Source organism: Hyperolius riggenbachi, chromosome 9 (assembly GCF_040937935.1).
Source record: "Hyperolius riggenbachi isolate aHypRig1 chromosome 9, aHypRig1.pri, whole genome shotgun sequence".
In the NCBI taxonomy this organism is placed as follows: domain Eukaryota; kingdom Metazoa; phylum Chordata; class Amphibia; order Anura; family Hyperoliidae; genus Hyperolius; species Hyperolius riggenbachi.
In genome coordinates this window covers 121,074,441-121,101,106 of record NC_090654.1, presented here as the reverse complement: position 1 = coordinate 121,101,106, position 26,666 = coordinate 121,074,441, and the positions used below count along the sequence as shown (strand labels likewise).

Below are 26,666 nucleotides of genomic sequence, written 5' to 3'. Positions count from 1 at the left end.
CGGTAATGGACGAGCTGAGCTCGTCCATACCGCTAAGGTGGTTAAAAAGGGCTACCTCCATATCTCTTTCACTTCAGGCTTCTAAGTAAAATGGCAGGAGTGTCAAAACTCATAAAATAGACTGGAAAATAAAAGCAGCCAACAATTGGGGTAAACCTCCTCACCAGGGTCACACAGACAGCAGTGAATCTAGGGGACCACTGTTTAACACTGTAAAGGCTAGCATATAGTGCCTGTCCTAAAGATGGTCCTCTCGCCAGTGGCGTAGCTAGAGATCACAGGGCCCAATAGCAAAACTTTCATGGGGACCTCAGATGTAGGCACTCATAAGCAATGCAACCTGCCCCTGCCCTGTGGAGAGGGGTTTATTGGGCAGTTAACATTATCATGCAATCAACCCTGCCATAGTTCATGGGCACTGAGAAAGTCAGAGGGTGAAGAAACTCAACAAAGTTAACCACTTCGGGACCAGCACCCTCTGCCCCCTTAAGGACCAGAGGGTGCTAGTTCAGTAAACCACCTCTTCCCGACGAATCGCAGCTAAAATCCGCCGGTCACGTCGCTCTGTCCCCGCCGCAGGCTGCTCTCTCTGCCGTCGCTATGACGGCAGAGCGCTGTGTGCCGGTCAGGAGCCGCTTTCATTGGCTCCTGACCCTGTCACTCCATGTAAGCCAATGGGAATGGCTTAAATGAATGACAGGGCCAGGAGCCAATGAAAACGGCTTCTGCCCGGCTCACAGTGCTCTGCCGTCATAGAGGCGGCGGCGACGACAGCGGCGGGGGCACGCGGTGAATGGGACGTAGAGTTTACGTCCGATCAGAACCGCAGCGCCCCCTGCCCGCCATAGATTTATACTGCGGCGGTCCGCAGGTAATTAATGGCGAATACATTAAGTATCCACTGGGCCCCCTCTGCTCCAGGGTCCCATAGCAGAAGCTATGGCTGCTATGGCTATTGCTACGCCTCTGCCTCTCACACATTGCCTGGCAGCACTTTATATGGAAGTATTGGCAGTCCATAATGGTTATTCTGTTCCTTACGTATTTGATCTTAGAAGAAAAGTCTGTACAGATGCTAGATTTAAATTTCTGGAGATGATCCTTCATACTTCATAGTAGTCCCGTACAAGTGTAGCTACTGTATAAAAGTCCCATACTCTATGATAGATCATGACAGATTGCTAAATGACAATACTGTGGTTTTAATTATTCTCCCTGCCACAATGCATTAATACAATGTTTGCCAATGAGGCCCCTTACACACTGAATGCGTCACGTTACAGTAGTGGTAAAAAAAAGTTGCATGCTGTACAACGCAAAGCTGATCAATTGTGGATGGCAACTGTGCGTTGGGAGGCAAAACGGCGTTTTGTTGCTGCTCCTGTGGCCTGAAATAATGGAGTGTCATTTTCATGACTCCTGGGTTACGACGTTTGAAGCGGTGCTCTGTGTGTCTCACACATAGCAGCGTGCAGGGAGGCGGGGAAGCCTTCCAGGAACACCCAAGTGGACATTTAGCAGGGAGTGCTTCCCCACCCCCTCCGGATGTCAACATGCTGTATTTTGGCAATTTCGGGGGGTGACAGCATGGTGGTGGGGTGTGGGGGCTGACGACACAGAACCAAGACATGCAGCAAGGGAACATGCCTCTGTGTCCCATCTGCCCCTCCAACGCTGCCCCGGGTACTCTTTAAGTGTCCATTGACACTGAACCAGTTGCTGTCAGTTATAACTGAACAGACAATTGAAGTGCAGTCCAGTGTCCATGTTTTCCCTATGGTCAGTTTACATTATATGCGTTTTAACTAAAAGCTTTTCGAAATGCACTGCTATGAAACAAATCAGTTAAAACACATCCATTTTTCAGCGTTCAGTGTGAATGAGGCCTTAGGGCCCTTCCACACTGAACATCATGATCGCAGTGTGCTGCAGTTGGCAGGTGCGATGGCATTTTCCAATGAGATAAGAAAAAGCAGGACTTTTTTTCCAAATGGGAGAATGCATAGCACCGCATTTTCTAGGCCGTTTGCATGCACACCAATTTAACCCAACTGCAAACGCACGCAAACTGTAGCATGCACTGCATTTGCAATTTGGTTAAAAAGGAATTGAGCCACTCTATACAGGGCAGCATGATTACTATGTTAATTATGGTGCCCTTGCGATATATAAATAGCATGACCTTTGAAAATCAGACGTAAGCGCATGCAGAGTGGAAGGGCCCTTAGGGCCACTGAAATTGAGCATCTGTATGGGACTGTAGAACCTCTTAGCAGATATTGCCAGAATAATTTGAATAGGTAAGATCTCAGGATCTGCACCGTCTAAAATTAATATTTATTTAAAGCTCTTTAAAATCCATAGCAAGCATCATTCAGGGTGGCCGGGTCACCATGACGCACGGCGTTTCAGAGATACAGCTCTTTCCTCAGATAGTACTGGCACACACTCTACCATTCATCCATTCAACTTGCTATTTAACATCAAACTGCAGACTTGATGGAAAACTGTTAATCCAAAGTGCATTAGCATGTATACATATTCATATTGGGAGTGATCTTTCATTGCTGCTCACATCTTATTACTATTCATATATAACATAATCACTGCGGAGTAGTGTCACAAAGAGCAGGCATAAAAATCATGTTTGCACTCAGACTCACCTCGCTATGAAACCACAGCGCTGTATCGTCTCTCACCGTGCAAATCATTTTACGGGGTCAGCCAATCAACAATATGCCGACAACTTGGTCATTTTACGGGGTCAGCCAATCAACAATATGCCGACAACTTGGTTGTCGGCATATTGTTGATTGGCTGACCCCGTAAAATGATTTGCACGGTGAGAGACGATACAGCGCTGTGGTTTCATAGCGAGGTGAGTCTGAGTGCAAACATGATTTTTATGCCTGCTCTTTGTGACACTACTCCGCAGTGATTATGTTATATATGAATAGTAATAAGATGTGAGCAGCAATGAAAGATCACCCCCAATATGAATATGTATACATGCTAATGCACTTTGGATTAACAGTTTTCCATCAAGTCCGCAGTTTGATGTTAAATAGCAAGTTGAATGGATGAATGGTAGAGTGTGTGCCAGTACTATCTGAGGAAAGAGCTGTATCTCTGAAACGCCGTGCGTCATGGTGACCCGGCCACCCTGAATGATGCTTGCTATGGATTTTAAAGAGCTTTAAATAAATATTGATTTTAGACGGTGCAGATCCTGAGATCTTATCTGATTTAGTTACCCTGTGCACTCCAGGGTCGATCATTGCACGTCTTATTCCACTGGTGCTGTTGCTTTTGGAGAATATACAGAATAATTTGAATATGCAATGTAACAAAACCTATTAAACCAAATGCCTGTGTGCACAAAGCCAATAAGGTGCAGTGTTGTGTCGCTGGCTCTAGTCTTCCCATAAATACTAATTGCTGCTCTAATAAGGTGCCTTCTCCACAATGCTGATTGTCCTACAGAAGAGTCTGATCAGCAAGCAGCGCCCTGCAGTCCCCATTTATTTCTTCTTCATTTGTGACCTGTTGGCTCTGCGCCTCCTGCGTTCCATTGCCGCTCTCAGTGCTGACGTCATCTTTTCTCTGTTGTTTAGCACATTGTGCCGATTCACTTCCAACAAGCGGTCAAAATCATAGGATTCATAAGTGAAGTTCTTTGTCCGGTAAGGAGAGTCTTTATCTGACAGCATAAAATCTCCAAATGCCTTCTCCTTTTCTGTTTCCCGTGTTACACCTGTGAAGTATGAAGACCCCATTGAGAGATGTAATATAACTGCAGTCTGTTCACAACCATTACAATCAACATACAAAAGGTCTGGCCTAGTTGAGTGGTGTTTCTTGTGTAGTGTCACAATGCAGTCATGTGCCAGAAAGCTTGGATGATCAATTTCTCTTTTGTTTTACCATAAACCTGAATGGAGAAGTGGTCTAAATGCTCAGCAAATGGTAATTTGGGGAGATTTATTCCCTATTCTATGTGCTTGAAAGAACAAGGCTGGATTTACACTACTCGCTGCATAATGCACTAGTTATGTGTGTGAGCTGCATACTGACTAGATATACATTGCATCGCAACAAAGGACCAAAAAGTTGCATGTGGTGTAAGAGTAGGTTCACGCTAGGTCTGGGAACGTATCCGTGGCTCTGTTTTTAAAACCTGATGAAAACCGGAGCCACCGATAGCAATGTTAAAAATAGAAGCCGTCTTGACCCAAACAAAAAAGGGATCTTTCTGCATTTGCAGGGACCCGGTTTCAAAACCTGAATGGAAGGTCCGGCTCTGCAGCATTTTCACGCAATACATATGGATCCTGATACACGCAGGGGTAGTGGCAGGCAATAGGAAAAAAGATCCCACTCTACACAGGCAGATTTGGACACAAGAGACGGATCCATTTCTGAGTCACAGCCTGGGGGGGGGGGGAAGAGAAGGGTCCGCCCTGCTGGAGGGGAAAGCAGCCAGGACGGGTGTGGCATCGGTCGGAGGGGAGTCGCCCCCCCCCCCCCCCCCCCACCTGGGTCCCCCTCCCTGCTACCCCTCGAGCTAATTGCGCAAATTATTAAAATATGTCCGCAGTGAGCGGGGAAGATTACCTTCTCTCTTCTTCCTCCGCTCGCCGCGTCACTTCCTGCAATGCCGCCCTCCGAAGTATAGTGGGGGGCGACATTGCAGGAAGTCTAGCGGCGACCGGGGGAAGTGGAGAGAAGTTAATCTTCCTCGCTCGCTGTGGACATTATAATTTAATAATTTGTGCAAATAGCTGGAGGGGTAGCGGGGACAGGGGAACGCCCCCCCCCCCCCCCCCCCCCGATGCAACCCCATGTCCTGGCTACTTCCCCCTTCACTTCAGCGCCACCACCCTCCCCCCGGGCATAGAATTTCACGGACTGGAAACGTATGCTCCAAATACATTGCTTATTAAAAATGGTAGGGGGAAATACCTAACCAGATCTGTTTCAAACGGATCCGATCTGTCACGGACCTAGTGTGGACCTAGTCTAACGCACAGCTGATCAATTTTGGGTGGCAAACAAAAGGCGTTGCAATTTGTTAACACTAGTGTGTCATAACACGCGTTGATGCAAAACGCACGGTAACTGTGAGTTGGGTCGCAATGCACAATTTTGTCACATCGCAACGCAGTAGGTGCGGGCTGTAAACAGTGAAAAAGTCACATTGCTATGGAAAAAAAGTTGCATTGTGGTAGGGCTTCAGTTTCAATGCGATTTAACTTTACTTGACACATTTGGGGTGTGTAAGGGCTCTAAAGGTGGAATTCCAGGTGAGAAAGCAGAAAATCCAGACACTGACTCAAGAAATCTTCCTCGTTGGACCCTGATTGTATTCTTTGATCAGCAGGTTTCTTCACCACCAACACCACAGTGAAAGTAGGGAAGCTTTTCCAGAACATTTAAGACTCTTTGTCACCTCCAGCCCCTTCAAGTAATATTACTATGGGAAAGAAAGAGAAGTGACTGACAGGGTCACTATCCTCTAACCCATGGCTTTTCAATCTTTTCACTAATTGTACCACTTTTATCACCTGAAAATGTTTAAGTACCACCAGTGTAGGGCTGCACGATTTTCCGTTTTTAAACCGAAACCGCGGTTCCTGAGAAGACGATCTTGGGATCGTGAGTATCCAGCGTTTTTTGATTTAGGGCCCCCTGTGCCCCTGCTTGGCCGCATGGTCCGCCTACTGCTATGGGCTGAGGGGAGGTGCCGTAGTACATATTCCATAGGTTAATAAGCCCGGGGGGGGGGGGGGTCCAGTCCAGAGCAGCACAGAGCTTCTCCAATCCCTGGAAAGCAATGGAATGACGGAGGCAGTAGGCGGAGCTGTACGCTCTGTACAGCTCTGCCTACCGCTGCCGTCATACCATCGCTATCCAGTGATTGGTGAAGCTGTGTGTGCCGCTCCGGACTGGACTCGCCCCCCCCCCGCCGCCCGGCTCATTAGCAACATGAATATGCACTGCTTCTGTCAGTGGATCCGCCCCCCCGCTGCCTGGCTCATAAGAGTCCCGTACGCCGCACAAAGTAGTACCGCACGCACATTGTTAAGCCGAGGGGTCATCATAGAGGGCTTCAGACTTTATAAATGTGCATTGCCTGAAATGCAATGCGAATGCACAGCAACATTTTCTGACACAGAGCCCGCCATAGCTAGGCTCCTGACCCTGCCCCGCTAAAGCTTGTTTTGAAAAAAAAAAAATAATCGTGAATAAATCGAAATCTCAATTTCGAACAGAAAAATCGCAATTTCCGATTTTTACCCAAAATCGTGCAGCCCTACACCAGTGTGCCTGTACAGTAGGAATGCTGACATGGGGATCTTTGGGGGTCCTATTGCTGGATCCCCTCAAAAAGGGGGAAGTCTCTAACATTCAGGGGCTCCCCCCCCCCCCACGTCCTCGCAGAATAGTTCAGAATCAGGCCTCAGATCAGCGGTAACACGACCGCAGTGAAGAGACAAAACAGGCGAAAGGTGCACAGTGACAGCACGTATACCTCAAATACAGGAAGTGAGCAGTGATGTCATTGTCACTGTGCACCGTTCGTCTGGTTGTCTCTTCACCACTAATCTAAGGTCTGAAGTATGCCGCAGGGCAGCACAGCGAGGAGCGAGTGAGGGGGAGCTAAACTTTGTGGACGCAAGATGGGACCAGGAAAAGTTCCAGGCAAACCTGGTGTGTACCACCTGGCCAACAGCAAAGTACCACTGGCGGTACGCGTACCACAGGTTAAAAAGCCCTGCTCTAACCTTTTTGTGCACATTGTAAGAGTGACTGAATCACTTCTGCTGACAACTCTTATAGCCACAAGCTCGTTTTTTAACTCTTTAATCCGGACTGCAGGACATTTTTTATTTCTGAAGAATTTGGATATGGCTTACAGTTTAAAAGACACAAAGTAAAATTGCAGATTGCGATGATAAAGAATAGGGGCCCATATGCAATTAACTTTTTCTTCTGCGCTATCTCCTAGGAAATAATTTTCATCTTCTATTTAACCCTCCTGGAGGTTTGCTAAAAATCCGCCAGGGAGCAGCAAATCTTTTTTTTTGTTTTTTCATGTAGCGAGACAAAGTCTCGCTACATGATAGCCGCTGCTCAGCAGCATGCATACCAGCCCCTCCGATCGCCGGAGTTAAAAGAACGGGATCTCCTGGAGGGCTTCCCCGGGATGACGTCATCGACGTCGAAGGGGATTCCGATCCACCTCATAGCGCTGCCTGGCACTGATTGGCCAGGCAGCGCACGGTGTCTGGGGGGGGGGGGGCGGCTGCGGCGCGACGTAGCGGCGGCAATCGGGCACTGCACGCAGCTAGCAAAGTACTAGCTGCGTGCAGCAAAAAAAAATTATGCAAATCGGCCCAGCGGGGCCTGAGCGGTGCCTTCCGGCGGCATAGCGGCTGAGCTCGGGCTTACCGCCAGGAAGGTTAAAATAACTTTCAGTATTTTACAACTGAAAATGTACTCAAAGTTCGTTAAAAAGTACTATTAAAATTATTTTGAGTATTTTCTTATTTGCTGGTGCCTTAAAAAGCATTTTATGGCAAGGTGTGCATATGGTTCCAATTAACTTTTTCTCCTAAGATTTCTCCTAGACCTAGAAGATTTTTCATCTTGTATTTAAATTAACCTTTCAGCATTTTGCAATTCAAAAAGAGTAGTTGAAATACTATCGAAATTATTTTGAGTATTTTCTTGCTTGCTGGTAATTTAAAATGCATTTTATTTAGAAGATGTGAAAATATTACCTAGTAGAAAACTTGGGGAAAATGGTGAATTGCCTATGGCCCCTGGGTCCATATGCAATTCACTTTTTCTCCTGACTTTTTATCTAAGTGATATTTTCACACCTTGTGATAAAATGCATTTTATCAAAGTAAGAAAATACTTAAAATAATTTTGTAGTACTTTTGGGTACATTTTTAATTGTAACATGCTGAAAAGTTATTTTAAAGAGAAGATGAAAATTATCTCCTAGGAGATAACTCAGGAGAAAAGGGTAATTGCATATGGGCCCTCCCAGCCACTAGAGAGAAAGACGGAGGAGCGCACTGCGCATGCGCAGACTTGCTGCGACTGACTGAAGTTACGGGACCCGGTACCGAAGAGAGAGAAGACTGAGGACGGCGGCGTAGGAGTGATCTGTGCCAATGGGACTGGAAGAAGCCCCAGGTATGTATAAAACTGGGGCAAATACTCAGCTCCTGCTGTGAGTGTGAGCATGTCACTGCAACGGCTATAATTCACCAACCTTTTAGCAATCCTTACTATGATATGATCTAGTTAGTATAAGGTTGCAAACTGTTTGCCACTAATAGAAGTGACTTTCTAAACCCTTCCCATATAATAGTAAACTGACTTTAAAATCCCTTTACCATTATATTCCTATAAAGTAGCAGAAGAAGTAGTGAGGCGTTACCTGGAGCTTTATGTGTGCGGAATGTGTTATTCACCAGAGGAAAGTGAATCACGATGGGACATCGCGGGTTATCATGGTCTATGAACACATAGCATTCCTTGGGGTGTAGCTCATCCTCTTCGCTCACAGTGGTGCAGGGGAATGGGATGCCTCTCTCCTTGCAGTATTTGGTGGTTAGCTCTAGAACCTAGAAATGGAAAACAACCATGTATCACTCAACCAAAGACCCTAAATGGAAACATGAGCCTGCCCACTACATGAAAACAATATTTGTATAAAGAAGTTCCAGGCATTTGGATTGGTTTCAGGGGTGTATTTGCGACCATAACCACTACTTGACAATACCATCTTCATCCACATTGCAGAAGAGGCTGATATATAGCTTGGGAAATAACTACGCCCTGGGAAACCACACCCTTTCCAGCTATTTGAATGCAAATGGATGATCAGATGGGTGGCCATAACTCCAGCACATCCACCTGACCATGTCAAGCTCTGCTGCAATGCAGAGGCTGGTGTATGGTCAGACAAGGGTGGAGGCTGTGCTTTGTGTCAATGAACCATGAAGTAGAACAACCAACAAGAAAAGTGACACCTTTTTACAGGCTCATTTTTTAAATATGTAAACTGTGGTAAAAATGGTGAGGCCGCATAAAGCTAAAGGGAACCCGAGGTGACAGCGATATGGAGGCTGCCATATTTATTTCCTTGTAAACAATGCCAGTTGCCTGGCAGCCCTGCTGATCTTCTGGCATAAGTAGTGTCTGAGTCAAAACCCTGGAACAAGCATATGGCTTATCCAGTAAAACCTGAGTCAGGGTCCATGGCTAAAAGTATTATAGACATAGGATCAGGAATTCTGCCAAGCAACTGGTATTGTTTAAAAGAAAATATATATGGCAGCCTCCATACCCCTCTCACCTCGGGATCCCTTTAAAGCCAAAATGGCTGACTGGATAGTGTACTGGTTAAGGTCTCTGACACTGAAGACCTAGGTACAAATCTCGGCTCTTCGTGTTCAGTAAGCCAGCACCTATTCAGTGAGGAGACCTTGGGCAAGACTCCTTAACACTGCTACTGACTATAGAGCGCACCCTGGTGGCTGCAGCTGTGGTGCTTTGAGTCCGCCAGGAGAAAAGTGCGATATAAATGTTCTGTGTCTTGTCAAAACAATATTTCCCCCAAGGCACGAGATTGGTTTTATCTTTTGCTTTGTAAGAAGCTCCACTTTCCAAATACATAGACATGGCAACAATTTCAGGTCTGTTGATGCAGCGGAGAACCACCTACAGCAGCATAACTATAGAGGAGCAGAGCTGTGGGGACCCCCCAACTACTTACCCTCTCTCCAATACAGGGGTCTGTTCTCCAGACAAGGTTATGTTGTGGCCACACTTGCTATGGGTTGGGGGGAATCACACTTATATGGTCACTGGCAGATGTGCCCCTGGGCTGTGAGGGTCATGGAAGGTAGATGGGGAAACATGCTTGAAGGCTGGGCAGGCCCATGATTTGTAGTTACATCCCTGCCAGCCAACCTTTCTTGGAGGGAAAGAAATTACCTGTTGTAACGACTATGGTTCCCTTCACAATTCAACTGGACTGGAAGCCAATGTTGCCCAGTTGCTGCTCCTGTCTCTTCCCTCTCCATACACATAAATACTGTGTTCAGCTAAGCACCATTATTTATGGTCCAGTCTGCCTTGAAAGCAGCAACAAAGGATAAAATAAGAAAAATGTAACTACACTGATGAAAGTTGGACTGTTTCATTCTGCATTCATCACTGAATACAATGGTGGAGTCACATATGAACGTGAAATATAGCATAAAAAAAAGCCCAGGCCAGCAATCATCTACTAGCTTTTGGCAGCTCATGCAAACTTGCCTGACTGAGCTGCATGTACTGCCCTATGGAGGGGGAAGAAGCAGGAGGCTGTGCAGGGACAAACCAATCTGCTATGACTGATGATCAATGAGATGCAAATATTTCCACATTCATACAAAATTATGCATGCAAATGTATGCAGCTTGAAAATGGACCAATAAAGTCCCACCTTGGTTTAAATTGATTGATCCGATTTCAAGCTGCATACATATGCATATACATTTACATAATCCTGCATGAACTGTGGAAAAGATGGGAATAACCGTTGGTAAACCAGATGTTTGGCCAAAACAATCATAAATAATGTTTCAGTATGAGACTGTACTCACCTCAAATGGAGCCTTCCAAGAGTAATTGAAGGACAAGATAACATCTACACCCCTCTCTGGCTGTAAAACCAATGGAAAGGGAGAATTGATTGAGAATCCTCCATCTACAAGGTACAGATTCTCCTCCATTGGAGTTAATTGATTAGGAAAGGCATCCAAATGATTCCCTGCAAGAGGGAGGATAAAATGTAAATAAAATGAAGCATTACTGCTAATCTCCATAGAATTCAGGAGTTTAATATGTTCTAGAGAAATTAAAATGAGAGACACAAAGATTTAGTTGTTAAGGCATTGCCAGAGCCAGTGTTTATAAGTTATCACAACCTGGATTAAAATAATGAAAAATTGTCTGCTGTTGTACAGAAAAATCACTTTTAGGGCTTTTGAGCTTTTTTTTAAAGGAATACTGTAGGGGGTCGGGGGAAAATGAGTTGAACTTACCCGGGGCTTCTAATGGTCCCCCGCAGACATCCTGTGCCTGCGCAGCCGCTCACTGATGCTCCGGCCCCGCCTCACTTCTGTAATTTCAGACTTTAAAGTCTGAAAACCACTGTGCCAGCGTTGCCGATGTTTTCGCTCCCGCTGATGTCACCAGGAGCATGCTACGCAGGCACAGACCATACTGGGCCTGCGCAGTATGCTCCTGGTGACAGCCTCGGACTGACCCACCGAACTGCCGACGTAAAATTCGGTGGGCCTCCTTTAAGAGTTGTGACGTCACAGTCACATGACCAAGAGGGCCCCCTCTCCACTGGCGCAGGCCCCTTCTGTGCGCGTGTGCCTGTGCATGGCAGCGGTGAGGCTGTCTCCCGTGCTGGGCCAGAGCTGAAAGTACTTTTTTTTTTTTTATTAATTCCCCGTGTGAGGCTGTCTCCCGTGCTGGTGGCCACTGGCCACTAAAATGTTCATATTTGCAGCCCCGCCCCTTCTCCCCCATGCTTCAGCTGCTAAACACACACCTCAGATCACGGCGAGCAGAAGCCAGTCCAGTGCATAGCAACCGCGCGGTGGACTTTAAATGCTGGATGTGACCGATGACGTCACTTCCTGCATTTGAATTCACCGCGCGGCTATGTGCCGGACTGGCTCCTGCTCGCCGTGATCTGAGCCTGAGGTGTGTGTTTAGCAGCTGAAGCATGGGGGAGAAGGAGGGGGGCTGCCTGCAAATATTAACATTTTAGTGGCCACCAGCACAGGAGACAGCCTCACACGGGGGATTAATAAAAAAAAAAAAAGTACTTTCAGCTCTGGCCCAGCACGGGAGACAGCCTCACCGCTGCCATGCACAGGCACACGCGCACAGAAGGGGCCTGCGCCAGTGGAGAGGGGGCCCTCTTGGTCATGTGACTGTGACGTCACAACTCTTAAAGGAGGCCCACCGAATTTTACGTCGGCAGTTCGGTGGTGACACGAGAGGATCCTTGGCCGTCTGACATATCTCCTTCCTCTGGAGTTCCTCTGTATAAACACGCTCAGCTTGTAGCAAACATCCCAGCACAAGACAAGAGAGGAGTCACTACTCCTGGCTGACCAGTCTCTGGATAATTAGTAGTTAGTGTATTTGGGAGAGGCAAAACATACCAAAAAAAAAAAAAAAATACAAAAAAATCCCTGCAGGTGCACCACAAACACAAAGCTCAAAGTCTAAATAATTAATCAGGGATATACCAAAGACACGGAAGATCAAAAATTGAAAAATACTTTCTTTTTTATTTGCAAAAAGGTGCAGAAATATGTACACAAAATCTTTAATCACGTAAAAAGTGCTTATAATTGATTGAAAAAAAGGCAACAACATCGATTTGTTTCGGATTAATAACCCTTCTTCAGGCCTTTAAATATAGTGAACTATAGAGATACGCCTGTCGATCACCCTATCTCTATACCCTATATAGCCTTCTGTATTGGGTATAGAGGTTACGGATTTCTGTCAGGATTAGGTCAGACGTATGTTAATAGATACTTTCCGCGCTGTTGCGGAGTTTACGCATGTCCAATGATGCATGTGTTGCAGCATTGACCTGTTTCTATAATACATGCTCATTGGATGGTGTGTTAGTTACATCATGTCCCCTTCTCTGCATTAGTTCAGATTAAGTTCAGGTGTGCTCTCTATGGAGCATGCCCAGTTCCAGCTTTGCAGGTATTTAAGCCCCATTCATTTGTTGAATAGTCACCACCCTGTTTGGATGTCCGGTCTCCATGCGGCTCTTTGTTTGATCTTGTGGTAATTATCAAATATCTATTTACTGGTGTCTTTTAAGGAGATAAATTGACTTTGACTGCTTAGGTTATTTAGTTAGCGTTTTGTTGTTAATGGATTTATTTTTGCTTATTTGGATCCTGCATTGATCTATAGGTGGTCTGCCCTGGCTTTATATTTGACCAGATGAGTTTCTACCTTGTATTCCAACTGTGCAGGTATAGGTTATTTCTTGTAATATTGTATTGTTCTTTACTTCATCTTCTTAAACAATTTTTTCTTGAAGTGCACTTTCATGTTCATCATGTTTCACTCCCTCACTTTTTCACGTCAATTGGTGTTCTTTTGTCCGCTGTATGCTACTATGAGTTACTCTATTTTTCACACTTGTTCTTAAAGGGGAAGTGTCCCCCTTTCTCTTACGGGGAATTGTCCTTTTAGATTGTACTACAGTTCTTTTGATTGTATTACAGGTTTTAATTGTGGTGTTTTTATATTTTGTAGATGTTCACTATATTTAAAGGCCTGAAGAAGGGTTATTAACCCGAAACAAATCGATGTTGTTGCCTTTTTTTTTAATCAATTATAAGCACTTTTTACGTGATTAAAGATTTTGTGTACATATTTCTACACCTTTTTGCAAATAAAAAAGAAAAAGTATTTTTCAATTTTTGATCTTCTGTGTCTTTGGTATATCCCTGATTAATTATTCAGTCTCTGGATAATGACACGGCTGCAGCTGCCTGCCTGGCTTTTGGGATAGAGTGTATGGAAAGCATAGCTCTGTCCAGGGGTTTGGAAAATAGCCGGGCAGAGCGTAAGGGAGACAAGTTCACAGGAGTTGTACTCTGATTTATTCACTGCAGATCTTATCAGCACCTGCAGCGAGAAGGAACTTTCTAACAGCAGAGACACAGAGCTTCTGCATGGCGATGTCTGGCTGACAGTGCACTGCAGTCTGCTCCTCACAGTCCTCAGTTCCACACCTGGAAGGAAGGTGGATTACTCTCCAAGAAAGTGAAAGGTGTCTACCTGAATGCAGACTTTTATGAACTCCTCGCTTTGATTACCCTTTCCATTGTTTGGCAAGCATCATGTGGCTACAGCACGTTATCACTTTAGCTTTTACCCTGCTCCAAGGATTCCCATATATCTCAGGTGAGAGGCAGTGACCATGTGATGTGCTGCTGACATTGCTTGTGGCTCTGAAAAGGTGTGGATTGCCTAGGTGCTTCTGTGTGATTGGCTAGTGTACATGACATGCACCAGCTGCTAATGTACCTTCTCAGACCAGCATGGTGTCATTTTGTCACCGTTTAGTGGATGTAATGCTGGGTACACATGTTGCGATTTGCGGGATCGATTGTATCTATTCGATTATTTCCAACATGTTCGATCGGATGCAGCTGTCGATTTTGCATATTAAGTGTGCAAAATCGACGGCTGTATCCATTGAAACCCGATCGAACATGTTGGAAATAATCGAATCGAGCGGGAAATCACAACGTGTGTACCCAGCATGCTTTACATCACATGAGGGAGCTTGGATGCACACCTGTCTATTAGCTCCTGACACTCTTCACATGCTTTGATTGCATTTTGTGGGGATATCTGCCGCCAATATATTTGAATTTTGTGGGGATATCTGCCACCAATCTGATTGTATTTTGTTGAGAAATCTGCCGCCAATCTAATTGCATTTTGTGGAGATATCTGCCGCCAATCTATTTGCATTTTGTGGGGATATCTGCCACCAATTTGATTGTATTTTGTTGAGAAATCCCGCCTCAATTTGATTGCATTTTGTGGAGATATCTGCCGCCAAGCTAATTGCATTTTGTGGGGATATCTGCCGCCAATCTAATTGCATTTTGTGGAGATATCTGCCGCCAATTTGATTGCATTTTGTTGGAAAATCTGCTGCCATTTGACTACTTGATGAATTATCATGAGGCATGTAACTACTTGATTATTATATCTAAAATGTATCTGGTCAGACCTAATCTCTGTGAATAACACCTCTACTTATTTTATTTTTTTAAAGTCTGCCCATGACTCATCTTGACCACGCCGATGTTCCAGTGCATGGTGACAATCGCTTATTTTTGCTGCGGCGTGCTGCGTGCGCCGCATGTGGACATATCCCTATTGGAGACTGTCCTCAGAAGTGCTCACAATCTATTCCCTACCATAAAATCATGCAAAATTTCTAGAGTACATGTGTATGTGAGGGGAGGGGGGGGGGGGGGGGGGCAGGCTGAAACTTCCTCGGTGGGCCCTTAGTGTCCCAGTCCGACCCTGCCTGGTGACATCAGCGGGAGCGAGGACACAGCAATGCAGGTGCAGTGGTTTTCTGACTTTAAAGTCTGAAATTCTAGAAGTGAACCGGAGGCGGGGCCGGAGCATCAGTGAGTGGCTACGTGGGCACAGGATGTCTGCGGGGGACCATTAGAAGCCCCGGGTAAGTTCAACTCACTTTCTACCGACCCCACTACAGTATTCCTTTAAGCATTGGCGATTTTAAAAAGTGCTTTAAAGGGGAATTTCAGCTTAAACAAACATACTGTCATTAAGTTACATTAGTTATGTTAATTAGAATAGATAGGTAATATAATCTCTTACCCACCCCGTTTTAAAAGAACAGGCAAATGTTTGTGATTCATGGGGGCTGCCATCTTTGTCATGGGGGCAGCCATCTTTTTGGTTGAAAGGAGGTGAAAGGGAGCATGAGACACAGTTCCAACTGTCCTGTGTCCTGATAACCCCTCCCAGCTACATGTGCTAGGCTTCAAATGTGAAATTCAAAATGTAAAAAAAAATAAATTGCACCAAAACAGCAGAACGAGAACAACAACATCAAAAATCCCATCATGCTTTGCACAGCATTAGGGGAAAAATGCCCGGGCAGTTTTTTTCTGTGCAGCTAAAAATGAGGCTTGTATAAGAGAAAAAAAAGTTCTGATGCCGTGAAACAGTTAAAGAAACACCAGGCCTTTCCAGTGCTGCTGAGTCAATTTTTAGTCTGGAGCTTCACTTTAAAAGCACTTGTGCAATGAATTTCAAAGTGAGTGTTCTCACGTGAGCGATGAGCTTTCGTTCCAATCGCGGGTCCTGCACCATTTTCAGAGCGTTTATGCTTCAATGAAAGGTATAGGAAAATCGCTAAGCGCTTTAAAAATCATTAACCCCAAGTATAATGCATAATATAGACAATAATATATCAGATAGATGTTACAGAAACTGCGGAGATAAAGGAGATCTACTCCATATTAGGTGGATGTGTCCAGTAGTGCAAGATATTGGAATACCATAATAAAAAAAAGTTAATAAAACATTAAAGACTTATATTATTATTATTTATTGTATTTATAAAGCGCCAACATATTACGCAGCGCTGAACATTAATTTAGGTTACAGACAATATTTAGGGGGTTATATAACTAAAGACCCTGTTGTATGTCTTTTAGGAGTCGGGGTCCCACGCCTTTCGAACGCTGAACAAAAATTAACACAACATATTTTTATGGCTACAAAAAAATGTATTGCCAGAAGATGGCTATCACCATCTCTTTTTGTTACAGAAACCTATACCATGATCTCTAACATCATAATTGGCGAAAAAAATTACTGCCACCCTTAATGATAATATGAGCGGCTTTCGGAAGGTCTGGACTCCCTGGATCGAAGAACTCTCAGCAACTGGTCTACACTACTCAATTACAAAACTATAACATATTAAGGATAAATGAACCAACCACTAATGTGAAAAGCATCTACATTATATAAATTACTATAGTATACCATGGAAAAACATGATATGACATGTCGATCACTGTTTAATATGGTTGTCTAGCTGTTACCGTATGTCAACCATAATATGTTTTGTATGAAACATTTTGCATACTATTATGCTTGTATTTTGCATATAATTTTGATATGTGCCAATAAAAATATTTGAAATTAAAAAGCATTAAAGTGATTCAGTTCCAGGTCAAAGAGTTCACTTCCTAATTGTCCGGAAAAAAAACCCAGCTAATCGTCAAACGAAAGCACTAACAAAAGTGCTTTGAAAAATCTCAAGTTTCTAAAACAAAAACAAACAAAAAAAAAACGCTCACAAAAGTGCTCAGCGCTTGCGGTTACGCTTGATAATGTGAACTAAGCCTTATTGAGGAAAAACTCAATGCTTTCAGCTCTATTCTGTATATAGCAAGTGTACAGGCTAGTTCACAGTGCTCAGTTGCGTTGCAGGATAGTTCTGCATTACAACTCACTGCCCACACAATTCTATGGGGCTGTTCACAGTACTGCATAACTAATCACCTTATTCTAACTCGCTGTATGCAGGCTGCGTATTAAAGTCTATGTCCAGTCTCCATTGCAGTTCACACTCATTATAAGGCCTGTATTATGCAACTGACCACTGTGGCCCCTGCCTTAAAGTGTAACTGTCAGGCATAAAATAAAAAATCGATTCTTTATTTGTATCTGGTAAACAAGTAATGCTAACCAGGCAATCCAAAAGTTAAAATCACTATTACTTTTCTTGTTGATAAATGATCATTCCCCAGTTTACCTGGCTCTTATGTGGTACACACAAAATTTGGTACACAAAAAGGAAGTTACAGGTCATGCTGGGTTGTCCTTTTTTGCTTCATCTACTTCCCCTCAGACTTAACTAATGAAGCCTGATTGGCTAAAGCGTCTTTCCCTCCTGTTTTCCCTCCCACACCTCTGTTCCTCTCTGATTGGCCAATATTTCTCATGCTGAGACAATGCATTTTCTATAGTGAAGGGCGGGCAAATCAGGCAGAGGCGAGTAATGCCTGGCATACATGGGTCGTTTTTTTTTATCAATCGAGCCGCTGATGGGCTGATTGATAATATCCGACAGGTCGGATGACCTGCCGGGTTAGATTCCCCGCTGGCAGACAATAGCGGTGAATAGAGCGGCTGATAAGGAGCGCTGGCGGGGACGAGCGGGAATCGATCTGCGCGGACGAGCGGGGACGCGGCGGGAGTCAATCCGGCGGCTAATCGGCCGCCGGATCGACCCGTGTATGCCGGGCATAAGAAAATCAGGATTGGCTTCAAAATAGTCACACTTAAAATGGGAAATGCTAAGAAGGATTTTCTCTTTTTTTTTTGTTTTTACTGCAGTAAAATCACTAAAATCAAAACTTGGACAGTGCAATACATATGTTATGCAAGTAGAGCAAGTATTTATCTACTTATTTTTGAGTTTTGTTTTTTTTCTGAGATAGTATGGCTGACAGCTCCTCTTTAATGTCAAACTTTTTGCCAAATGCAGCGATAATAGACAATGAAACATTAGGACTGCAAGGTGCAGGATTTGTATCAAATCCAGACCTTTTGTCCGAGATTAAAGGCAACAGACTGAGGATGAGGGCTGCTAGGAATTTTTTTTTTTTAAGAAAAACCAGGAGGATGACATTTGAGATGAAGGGAAAGGATATGGTGGTTTAGTGGTGTTGAGGAGGATCTGCAGTAGATGGGAGTTAGAAGATGGAAATATTAAGCAGTTGACAGAGAATTGTTCAGGAGGCCAAAGCCCTTCATGCAGAGGCGTATCTAGAGGGGTGCAGGCATGGCTCCTGCCATGGGCGTCACAGCACCATGGGCGCCATATCTGCCCCTGTGCTACGCCCCATGCCTTCCTGTCACTCAGAACTCACATCAATTCTGTTATCTGGAGAACATGGCTACTTCATTTATGTATGTAGGGCTCACTTGGCTTAGTGTAAAAAGGACAGAGAGGAAATAAGAGATTTCTAAAAAAGTAACTTCAGCAATATCCAGAGCCAAAAAACAGGCAACCATAACACATGGACACGAGAGAGGATGCAGTTTTTAGAGGGAAAAGGGGCTCCGACCAGGGGTGGGGGCGCAATTTCAGTGTTTGCCATAGGCTCTATATTACCCAGATACGCCCCTGCCTTCATGAGCTGCAGTGCCAAGGAGTAAGTATAACTATGAAGTGTCTCACTCCAAAATGTAGATGTCCAACAGAAGGGGAGAGTAACTCAAACAATACAGATCTTACATATATGTACACATTGCAGTTGCTCTGTCAGAGCCTTTTATTTCTGGAGCTTCTGGTATGACCCTTTCTGCTAAATTTTACTGCTCATATAATTCAGTACATCTATAAAAAGGCAGATGGCGGGGAGCAGCCTTGACAGTATATATGTTTACTATAGATACATACTGGGACTTTAGACTTTGATCCGATATGCTGTTATTTACTTTGCATGATCTTACTGAGTTGTGCTTTTTTGGCATACTGACTGAATGTGTACAAAAAACGTAAAGCTTCTCAGGGAAATACCTTTCCAAGCCAGGAATTCTCGTACGCCTTTATAGTCCTTGTAGAGATACAGGCCCCGGGTGAAGTTGTACCGTTCTCCTGCAGTAAAGCGAGACTTGAAGAAGTCTTGGAAGATGTTGGACACCATTCCTCCTGGCATCACCAAACGGGTCTGCAGGTGGGATTTGTCCCAGGTGTGCAATTTCCGGCAGTCGTCTGTAGAGATTTTTTTTAATGCATGTTAAAGTTAAACTCGCATCAAATTGAAGAATGCAGTTCAAATAAACAAAGCCAATCTGGCTCCAGGTAACGCAAATGCAATCAGTCCACACATATCTAATAATTTCAAGTGGAACTGTAGTCAAAATAACATAATGAATAAAATTGCTTTTACAATATTAATGTAGTATTTAGTCAGTGTTGTAAAATCTTTCCTCTCCCTGGTTTACTTTCTGAAATTTATCACAGGTGGCAACATCTTTAGCACTGGCAGGTGATCTCTACAGAATGCTCATTTATTGAGAGTTCAAAAGCCAATAGAAAACATCTCTGGTCTCCCAGAATGCACTGGGGGGGGGGGGGGGTAGAGGAGAATACCACATAATAAACAGCCTAGGCTAAGCCTCATTGGTAGGGCGGGCCACATACCAATATACTGCAATATATAGCTATAGGAAGAGTTCCTGATGCTAAAACCAGGATATTTAATGTAAACGTGGGTATCCTGAATTATTTCCTGCATTCTACTATATATAGATATGGTTCCTATTTAAGGTTTATGCATACCTTCAACTTAGGATGCCTGAACTGGTCATTTTGGGTGTCTTTCCAGATTGTGTAGAGGCATTCTTCAGTTTTCACAAACAGGTTGTTAGTGATCGGACAATTAAGAAGGACCATGCTTGACCACTATTGTTATCTCCCATTGGGGTTGATGCACTAGCAGTCAGTAGTATTGCCGTGTCCGGACATTAGTACAGTAATATGCATTATGCTACTTCCGTAACACGTGTTACTATAGTAACGCTCACAGTAATCATGTACCATGGGTTGTGCTAATTGAGTAATGTGCAGTACACTGCTGTTAGTAGTAATGGTAATATTGCCGTTTACTACTTGCGCTCTGCAATATTACCGACGGTTTGTGTATCAACCCAATGTATGAGGATCTGTCATCGGAAACCATCTTGAAGGATCATTTTGAGTGACCTTACATACAAGTGTGTTCAGGGACTTAGAAAAGAATATAAACAATAACCTTGGGTCTAGAGTGAGCTTATTCAGAGAAATGTGTAGCATTCAATAAGACATACGGCTTGAGTGAAATAAACAACTATTTTATTGATAAAGTTAGGATTAAAACAAGGCAAAGAAAACAGCAAATAGGCAATACATTTTAAATCTATCCAGCAAAGTCCCGCACCATGTACAGCTGTATGCATAGAGTATTTTAATCTATGATAATCTAGTTATAGCCAGTATGCTTGAATTTCTCCAATTCAAAATATGAAAAATATGGCTTGCAATCTAAAGTATATTCCTTAAAGAGACACTGAAGCGAGAAAAAAAAATTCTGATATAATGATTTGTATGTGTAGTACAGCTAAGAAATAAAACATTAGGAGCAGAGACATAAGTCTAATATTGTTTCCAGTACAGGAAGAGTTAAGAAACTCCAGTTATCTATGCAAAAAAGCCATTGAGCTCCACCACTTTCAAAGTTGCAGATACTCTGTCTTCTGAAGCTTGTTATCTCAACTGTCATTGTAATTTATTTTTCTCTGCAGAGAAGGGGTTCAAAAGTTCACTGCTGCTCTGCAACATCATTTAAAATGCTGAATAGGGTGTAAACTTCAAATATTAGAGAATTATGCAAAGTGATAAACACTATATAACTGAAAATAAAAATAGAAGAATATTTTCTTTGCTACTAATATTCTAGTAATTATCCATACTACACAACCAATTCATTATCATGAGTTTTTTTTTTCTGCTTAAGTGTCTCTTTAAACTAATCCTGTAGTGAGCAAAATCTGAAGGCTGCCATTTTTATTTTCTTTCATACAACACCAATTGCTTGACTTTTGCTCATCTTTTGGCTTCAATGGTAACTGTGGCATAGTGTGGTCAACTTTAGCCAGAGCATCTGATCTACACACTTGCCCTGGCTCAGTGGCTTAAAGTATTGGAGGCAGAGGATCAGCACGACAGCCAGGTAATATGCATTTCTTAAAAGAATATAATATGGCAGTCTCCATATTCCTCTACTCCAGCTACTGTGTTGTCTGATGGTTTTTTGTAACAAAGTTTTTCAAGCACATGCAGGGCTATCCAGTGTCATAATTCCTCTTACCGTAGGGTCACTTTAATGTAAACTATCAGTAGATTAATGATTGAAATAGTAATTTAACAGACAAAGGTAGATCAGGCAGCTAAAGGTCGAGCAGCTCCATTTAGGGCACAGTTGCATATTCCTACAATACTGTTGGAGAGTCAGTAAAGTGTGAGGACTGTACATATGACTGCAGAGCTGGTAACCTGGAGGCTTGCTCAGGTAGGTGCCAGGTATTAGCAGTCAAGCTTGGAGTCTCCCAACCAACCCACTACCTTAACTCTAATGCTGCCCCCTGTGCTTTTCATAACCCTTCATTCCTCATACTCATTCGAAGAAAACCTGAAATCCATGTGTTGGTCAATGAGCCAATAGAGAGTATTAACAGGGAGTATTTACCTCAGAAGAGAGGATTACTTATTCACAGTAAAATCTTACTTTTTCTTATACATGGGGAGATTTAGAAATGGTGTGTTCACTTCAAACATCCATTCATGCTGATTTTATAAAATAGTAATTTCTGTGCATTAGTGGATGTTAGAAGAAGACAAATTAATTTATCAAGTGAGAGTCTAGACTATTTATAGCTGTAAGGCCTGGTGCACACCAGAGGAGTTTTTCTGAGCGTTTTGAGTTTTTAAATCTGCTGCTAATGTTATCCTATGTGTCTGTGCACACTGGAGCAATGAGGTTTTGTAAAAAACCCCATAGCATTACATTGGGAAGAGCTTTTAGAGGTTTCAAAAACTCTTCCCAATGTAATGCTATGGGTTTTTTTTACAAAACCTCATTGCTCCAGTGTGCACAGACACATAGGATAACATTAGCAGCAGATTTAAAAACTCAAAACGCTCAGAAAAACTCCTCTGGTGTGCACCAGGCCTAAAAGACTGTATAGCTGCTACAGTTCTGAAGCATAGGGGCCAGCAGGAAGCAACAGGACAACAATGAATGAAGCTAAAAAGGAACATTATTACAAAAAAATTTAAATGTACATTTCTCACGGAGTAAATTGTACTATAAATTACTTTTCGTTTCACCTATGTTGCTGAAACTTACAACAGGTAATAAAAAACTGACAGATCTGACAGATTTTGGACTAGTCCATCTCGGGGATTCCCAGCATTAAGGATCTATATATAGATGCCAGCCTCCCTACTTATTTGCACACCATTTTGGCAGATTGTCACGCAAGTGACAGCTACATAGGAAAAATGTAATTTATAGTACATTACTCTGTGAGAAATGTACATTTATATCTATGTATTTTACATTTTACAATTTTTCGTGATAGATGTCCTTAACCACTTAAGGACTGCAGTCATAAAACCCCTTAAGGACCAGAGCCTTTTTTTCCATTCGGACCACTGCAGCTTTCACGGTTTATTGCTCAGTCATACAACCTACCACCTAAATGAATTTTACCTCCTTTTCTTGTCACTAATACAGCTTTCTTTCGGTGCTATTTGATTGCTGCTGCGAGTTTTACTTTTTATTATATTCATCAAAAAAGACATGAATTTTGTCAAAAAAATGACTTTTTTTAACTTTCTGTGCTGACATTTTTCAAATAAAGTAAAATTTCCTATACATTTGAGCGCGAAAGTTATTCTGCTACATGTCTTTGATAAAAAAAAACCATTCAGTGTATATTTATTGGATTGGGTAAAAGTTATAGCGTTTACAAACTATGGTGCCAAAAGTGAATTTTCCCATTTTCAAGCATCTCTGACTTTTCTGCGCACCTGTCAGGTTTCATGAGGGGCTAAAATTCCAGGATAGTACAAATCCCCCCCAAATGACCCCATTTTGGAAAGAAGACATCCCAAAGTATTCAGTGAGAGGCATGGTGAGTTCATAGAAGATTTTATTTTTTGTCACAAGTTAGCGGAAAATGACACTTTGTAACAAAAAAAAAAAAAAAGTTTCCATTTCTTCTAACTTGCGACAAAAAAAAAATGAAATCTGCCACGGACTCACTATGCTACTCTCTGAATACCTTGAAGTGTCTACTTTCCAAAATGGGGTCATTTGTGGGGTGTGTTCACTGTCCTGGCATTTTGGGGGGTGCCTAATTGTAAGCACCCCTGTAAAGCCTAAAGGTGCTCATTGGACTTTGGGCCCCTTAGCGCAGTTAGGCTGCAAAAAAGTGCCACACATGTGGTATTGCCGTACTCAGGAGAAGTAGTATAATGTGTTTTGGGGTGAATTTTTACACACACCCATGCTGGGTGGGAGAAATATCTCCGTAAATGACAATTGTTTTATTTTTTTTACACACAACTGTCAATTTATAGAGATATTTCTCCCACTCAGCATGGGTATGTGGAAAAATACACCCCAAAACACATTATACTACTTCTCCTGAGTACGGCGATACCACATGTGTGGCACTTTTTTGCACCCTAACTGCGCTAAGGGGCCCAAAGTCCAATGAGTACCTTTAGGATTTCACAGGTCATTTTGAGAAATTTTGTTTCAAGACTGCTCCTCACGGTTTAGGGCCCCTAAAATGCCAGGACAGTATAGGAATCCCACAAATTACCCCATTTTAGAAAGAAGACACCCCAAGGTATTCCATTAGGAGGATGGTGAGTTCATAGAATTTTTTTTTTTGTCACAAGTTAGCGGAAATTGATTTGAATTGTTTTTTTTTCACAAAGTGTCATTTTCTGCTAACTTGTGACAAAAATAAAATCTTCTATGAACTCACCATACTCCTAACGGAATACCTTGGGGTGTCTTCTTTCTAAAATGGGGTCATTTGTGGGGTTCCTATACTGCCCTGGCATTTTAGGGGCCCTAAACCGTGAGGAGTAGTCTTGAAACCAAATGTCGCAAAATGACCTGTGAAATCCTAAAGGTACTCATTGGACTTTGGGCCCCTTAGCGCACTTAGGGTGCAAAAAAGTGCCACACATGTGGTACCGCCGTACTCTGGAGAAGTAGTATAATGTGTTTTGGGGTGTATTTTTACACATACAGATGCTAGGTGGGAGAAATATCTCTGTAAATGACAATTATTTGATTTTTTTTACACACAATTGTCCATTTACAGAGAGATTTCTCCCACCCAGTATGGGTATGTATAAAAATACACCTCAAAACACATTATACTACTTCTTCTGAGTACGGCGATACCACATGTGTGACACTTTTTTGCAACCTAGGTGCGCTAAGGGGCCTAACGTCCTATTCACAGGTCATTTTGAGGCATTTGGATTCTAGACTACTCCTCACGGTTTAGGGCCCCTAAAATGCCAGGGCAGTATAGGAACCCCACAAGTGACCCCATTTTAGAAAGAAGACACCCCAAGGTATTCCGTTAGGGGTATGGTGAGTTCATAGAAGATTTTTTTTTTGTCACAAGTTAGCGGAAAATGACACTTTGTGAAAAAAAAAAAACAATACATATCAATTTCCGCTAACTTGTGACAAAAAATAAAATGTTCTATGAACTCACCATACTCCTAACGGAATACCTTGGGGTGTCTTCTTTCTAGAATGGGGTCATTTGTGGGGTTCCAATACTGCCCTGGCATTTTAGGGGCCCTAAACCGTGAGGAGTAGTCTTGAACCCAAATGTCTCAAAATGACCTGTGAAATCCTAAAGGTACTCATTGGACTTTGGGCCCTTAGCACAGTTAGGCTGCAAAAAAGTGTCACACATGTGGTATCGCCGTACTCAGAAGAAGTAGTATAATGTGTTTTGTGGTGTATTTTTACATATAACCATGCTGGGTGGGAGAAATATCTCTGTAAATGACACATTTTTGATTTTTTTTACACACAATTGTCCATTTACAGAGAGATTTCTCCCACCCAGCATGGGTATGTGTAAAAATACACCACAAAACACATTATACTACTTTTGAGTATGGCGATACTACATGTGTGACACTTTTTTGCAGCCTAGGTGCGCTAAGGGGCCCAACGTCCTATTCACAGGTCATTTTGAGGCATTTGTTTTCTAGACTACTCCCTACGGTTTAGGGCCCCTAAAATGCCAGGGCAGTATAGGAACCCCACAAGTGACCCCATTTTAGAAAGACTACACCCCAAGGTATTCCGTTAGGGGTATGGTGAGTTCATAGAAGATTTTATTTTTTGTCACAAGTTAGTGAAAAATGACACTTTGTGAAAAAAACAATAAAAATCCAATTTCCGCTAACTTTTGACAAAAAATAAAATCTTCTATGAACTCATCATACACCTAACAGAATACCTTGGGGTGTCTTCTTTCTAAAATGGGGTCACTTGTGGGGTTCCTATACTGCCCTGGCATTTTACGGGCCCAAAACTGTGAGTAGTCTGGAAACCAAATTTCTCAAAATGACTGTTCAGGGGTATAAGCATCTGCAAATTTTGATGACAGGTGGTCTATGAGGGGGCAAATTTTGTGGAAACGGTCATAAGCAGAGTGGCCTCTTAGATGACAGGATGTATTGGGCCTGATCTGATGGATAGGAGTGCTAGGGGGGTGACAGGAGGTGATTGATGGGTGTCTCAGGGGGCGGTTAGAGGGGAAAATAGATGCAATCAATGCACTGGGGAGGTGATCGGAAGGGGGTCTGAGGGGGATCTGAGGGTTTGGCCGAGTGATCAGGAGCCCACACGGGGCAAATTAGGGCCTGATCTGATGGGTAGGTGTGCTAGGGGGTGACAGGAGGTGATTTATGGGTGTCTCAAGGTGTGATTAGAGGGGGGAAATAGATGCAAGCAATGCACTAGCGAGGTGATCAGGGCTGGGGTCTGAGGGCGTTCTGAGGTGTGGGCGGGTGATTGGGTGCCCGCAAGGGGCAGATTAGGGTCTAATCTGATGGGTAACAGTGACAGGTGGTGATAGGGGGTGATTGATGGGTAATTAGTGGGTGTTTAGAGGAGAGAAGAGATGTAAACACTGCACTTGGGAGGTGATCTGATGTCGGATCTGCGGGCGATCTATTGGTGTGGGTGGGTGATCAGATTGCCCGCAAGGGGCAGGTTAGGGGCTGATTGATGGGTGGCAGTGACAGGGGGTGATTGATGGGTGGCAGTGACAGGGGGTGATTGACAGGTGATCAGTGGGTTATTACAGGGAAGAACGGATGTAAATAATGCACTGGCGAATCGATAAGGGGGGGGGGTTGAGGG

The 26,666-nt window shown here is 43.3% G+C and overlaps 1 protein-coding gene across 1 annotated transcript in view; it reads right to left on the bottom strand.

Annotated features, from left to right (window-relative positions):
- Nucleotides 1-3,488: 3,488 nt before the first annotated feature.
- Nucleotides 3,489-26,666, bottom strand: part of LOC137531726 (cytosolic phospholipase A2 zeta-like) — a 106,106-nt gene continuing 82,928 nt past the window's right edge. The window contains 4 exon segments of the mRNA XM_068251684.1: nucleotides 3,489-3,754; nucleotides 8,456-8,642; nucleotides 10,671-10,837; nucleotides 19,223-19,417. Of these exon segments, the coding sequence (XP_068107785.1) occupies nucleotides 3,522-3,754; nucleotides 8,456-8,642; nucleotides 10,671-10,837; nucleotides 19,223-19,417 (782 nt within the window). The 3' untranslated portion in view covers nucleotides 3,489-3,521.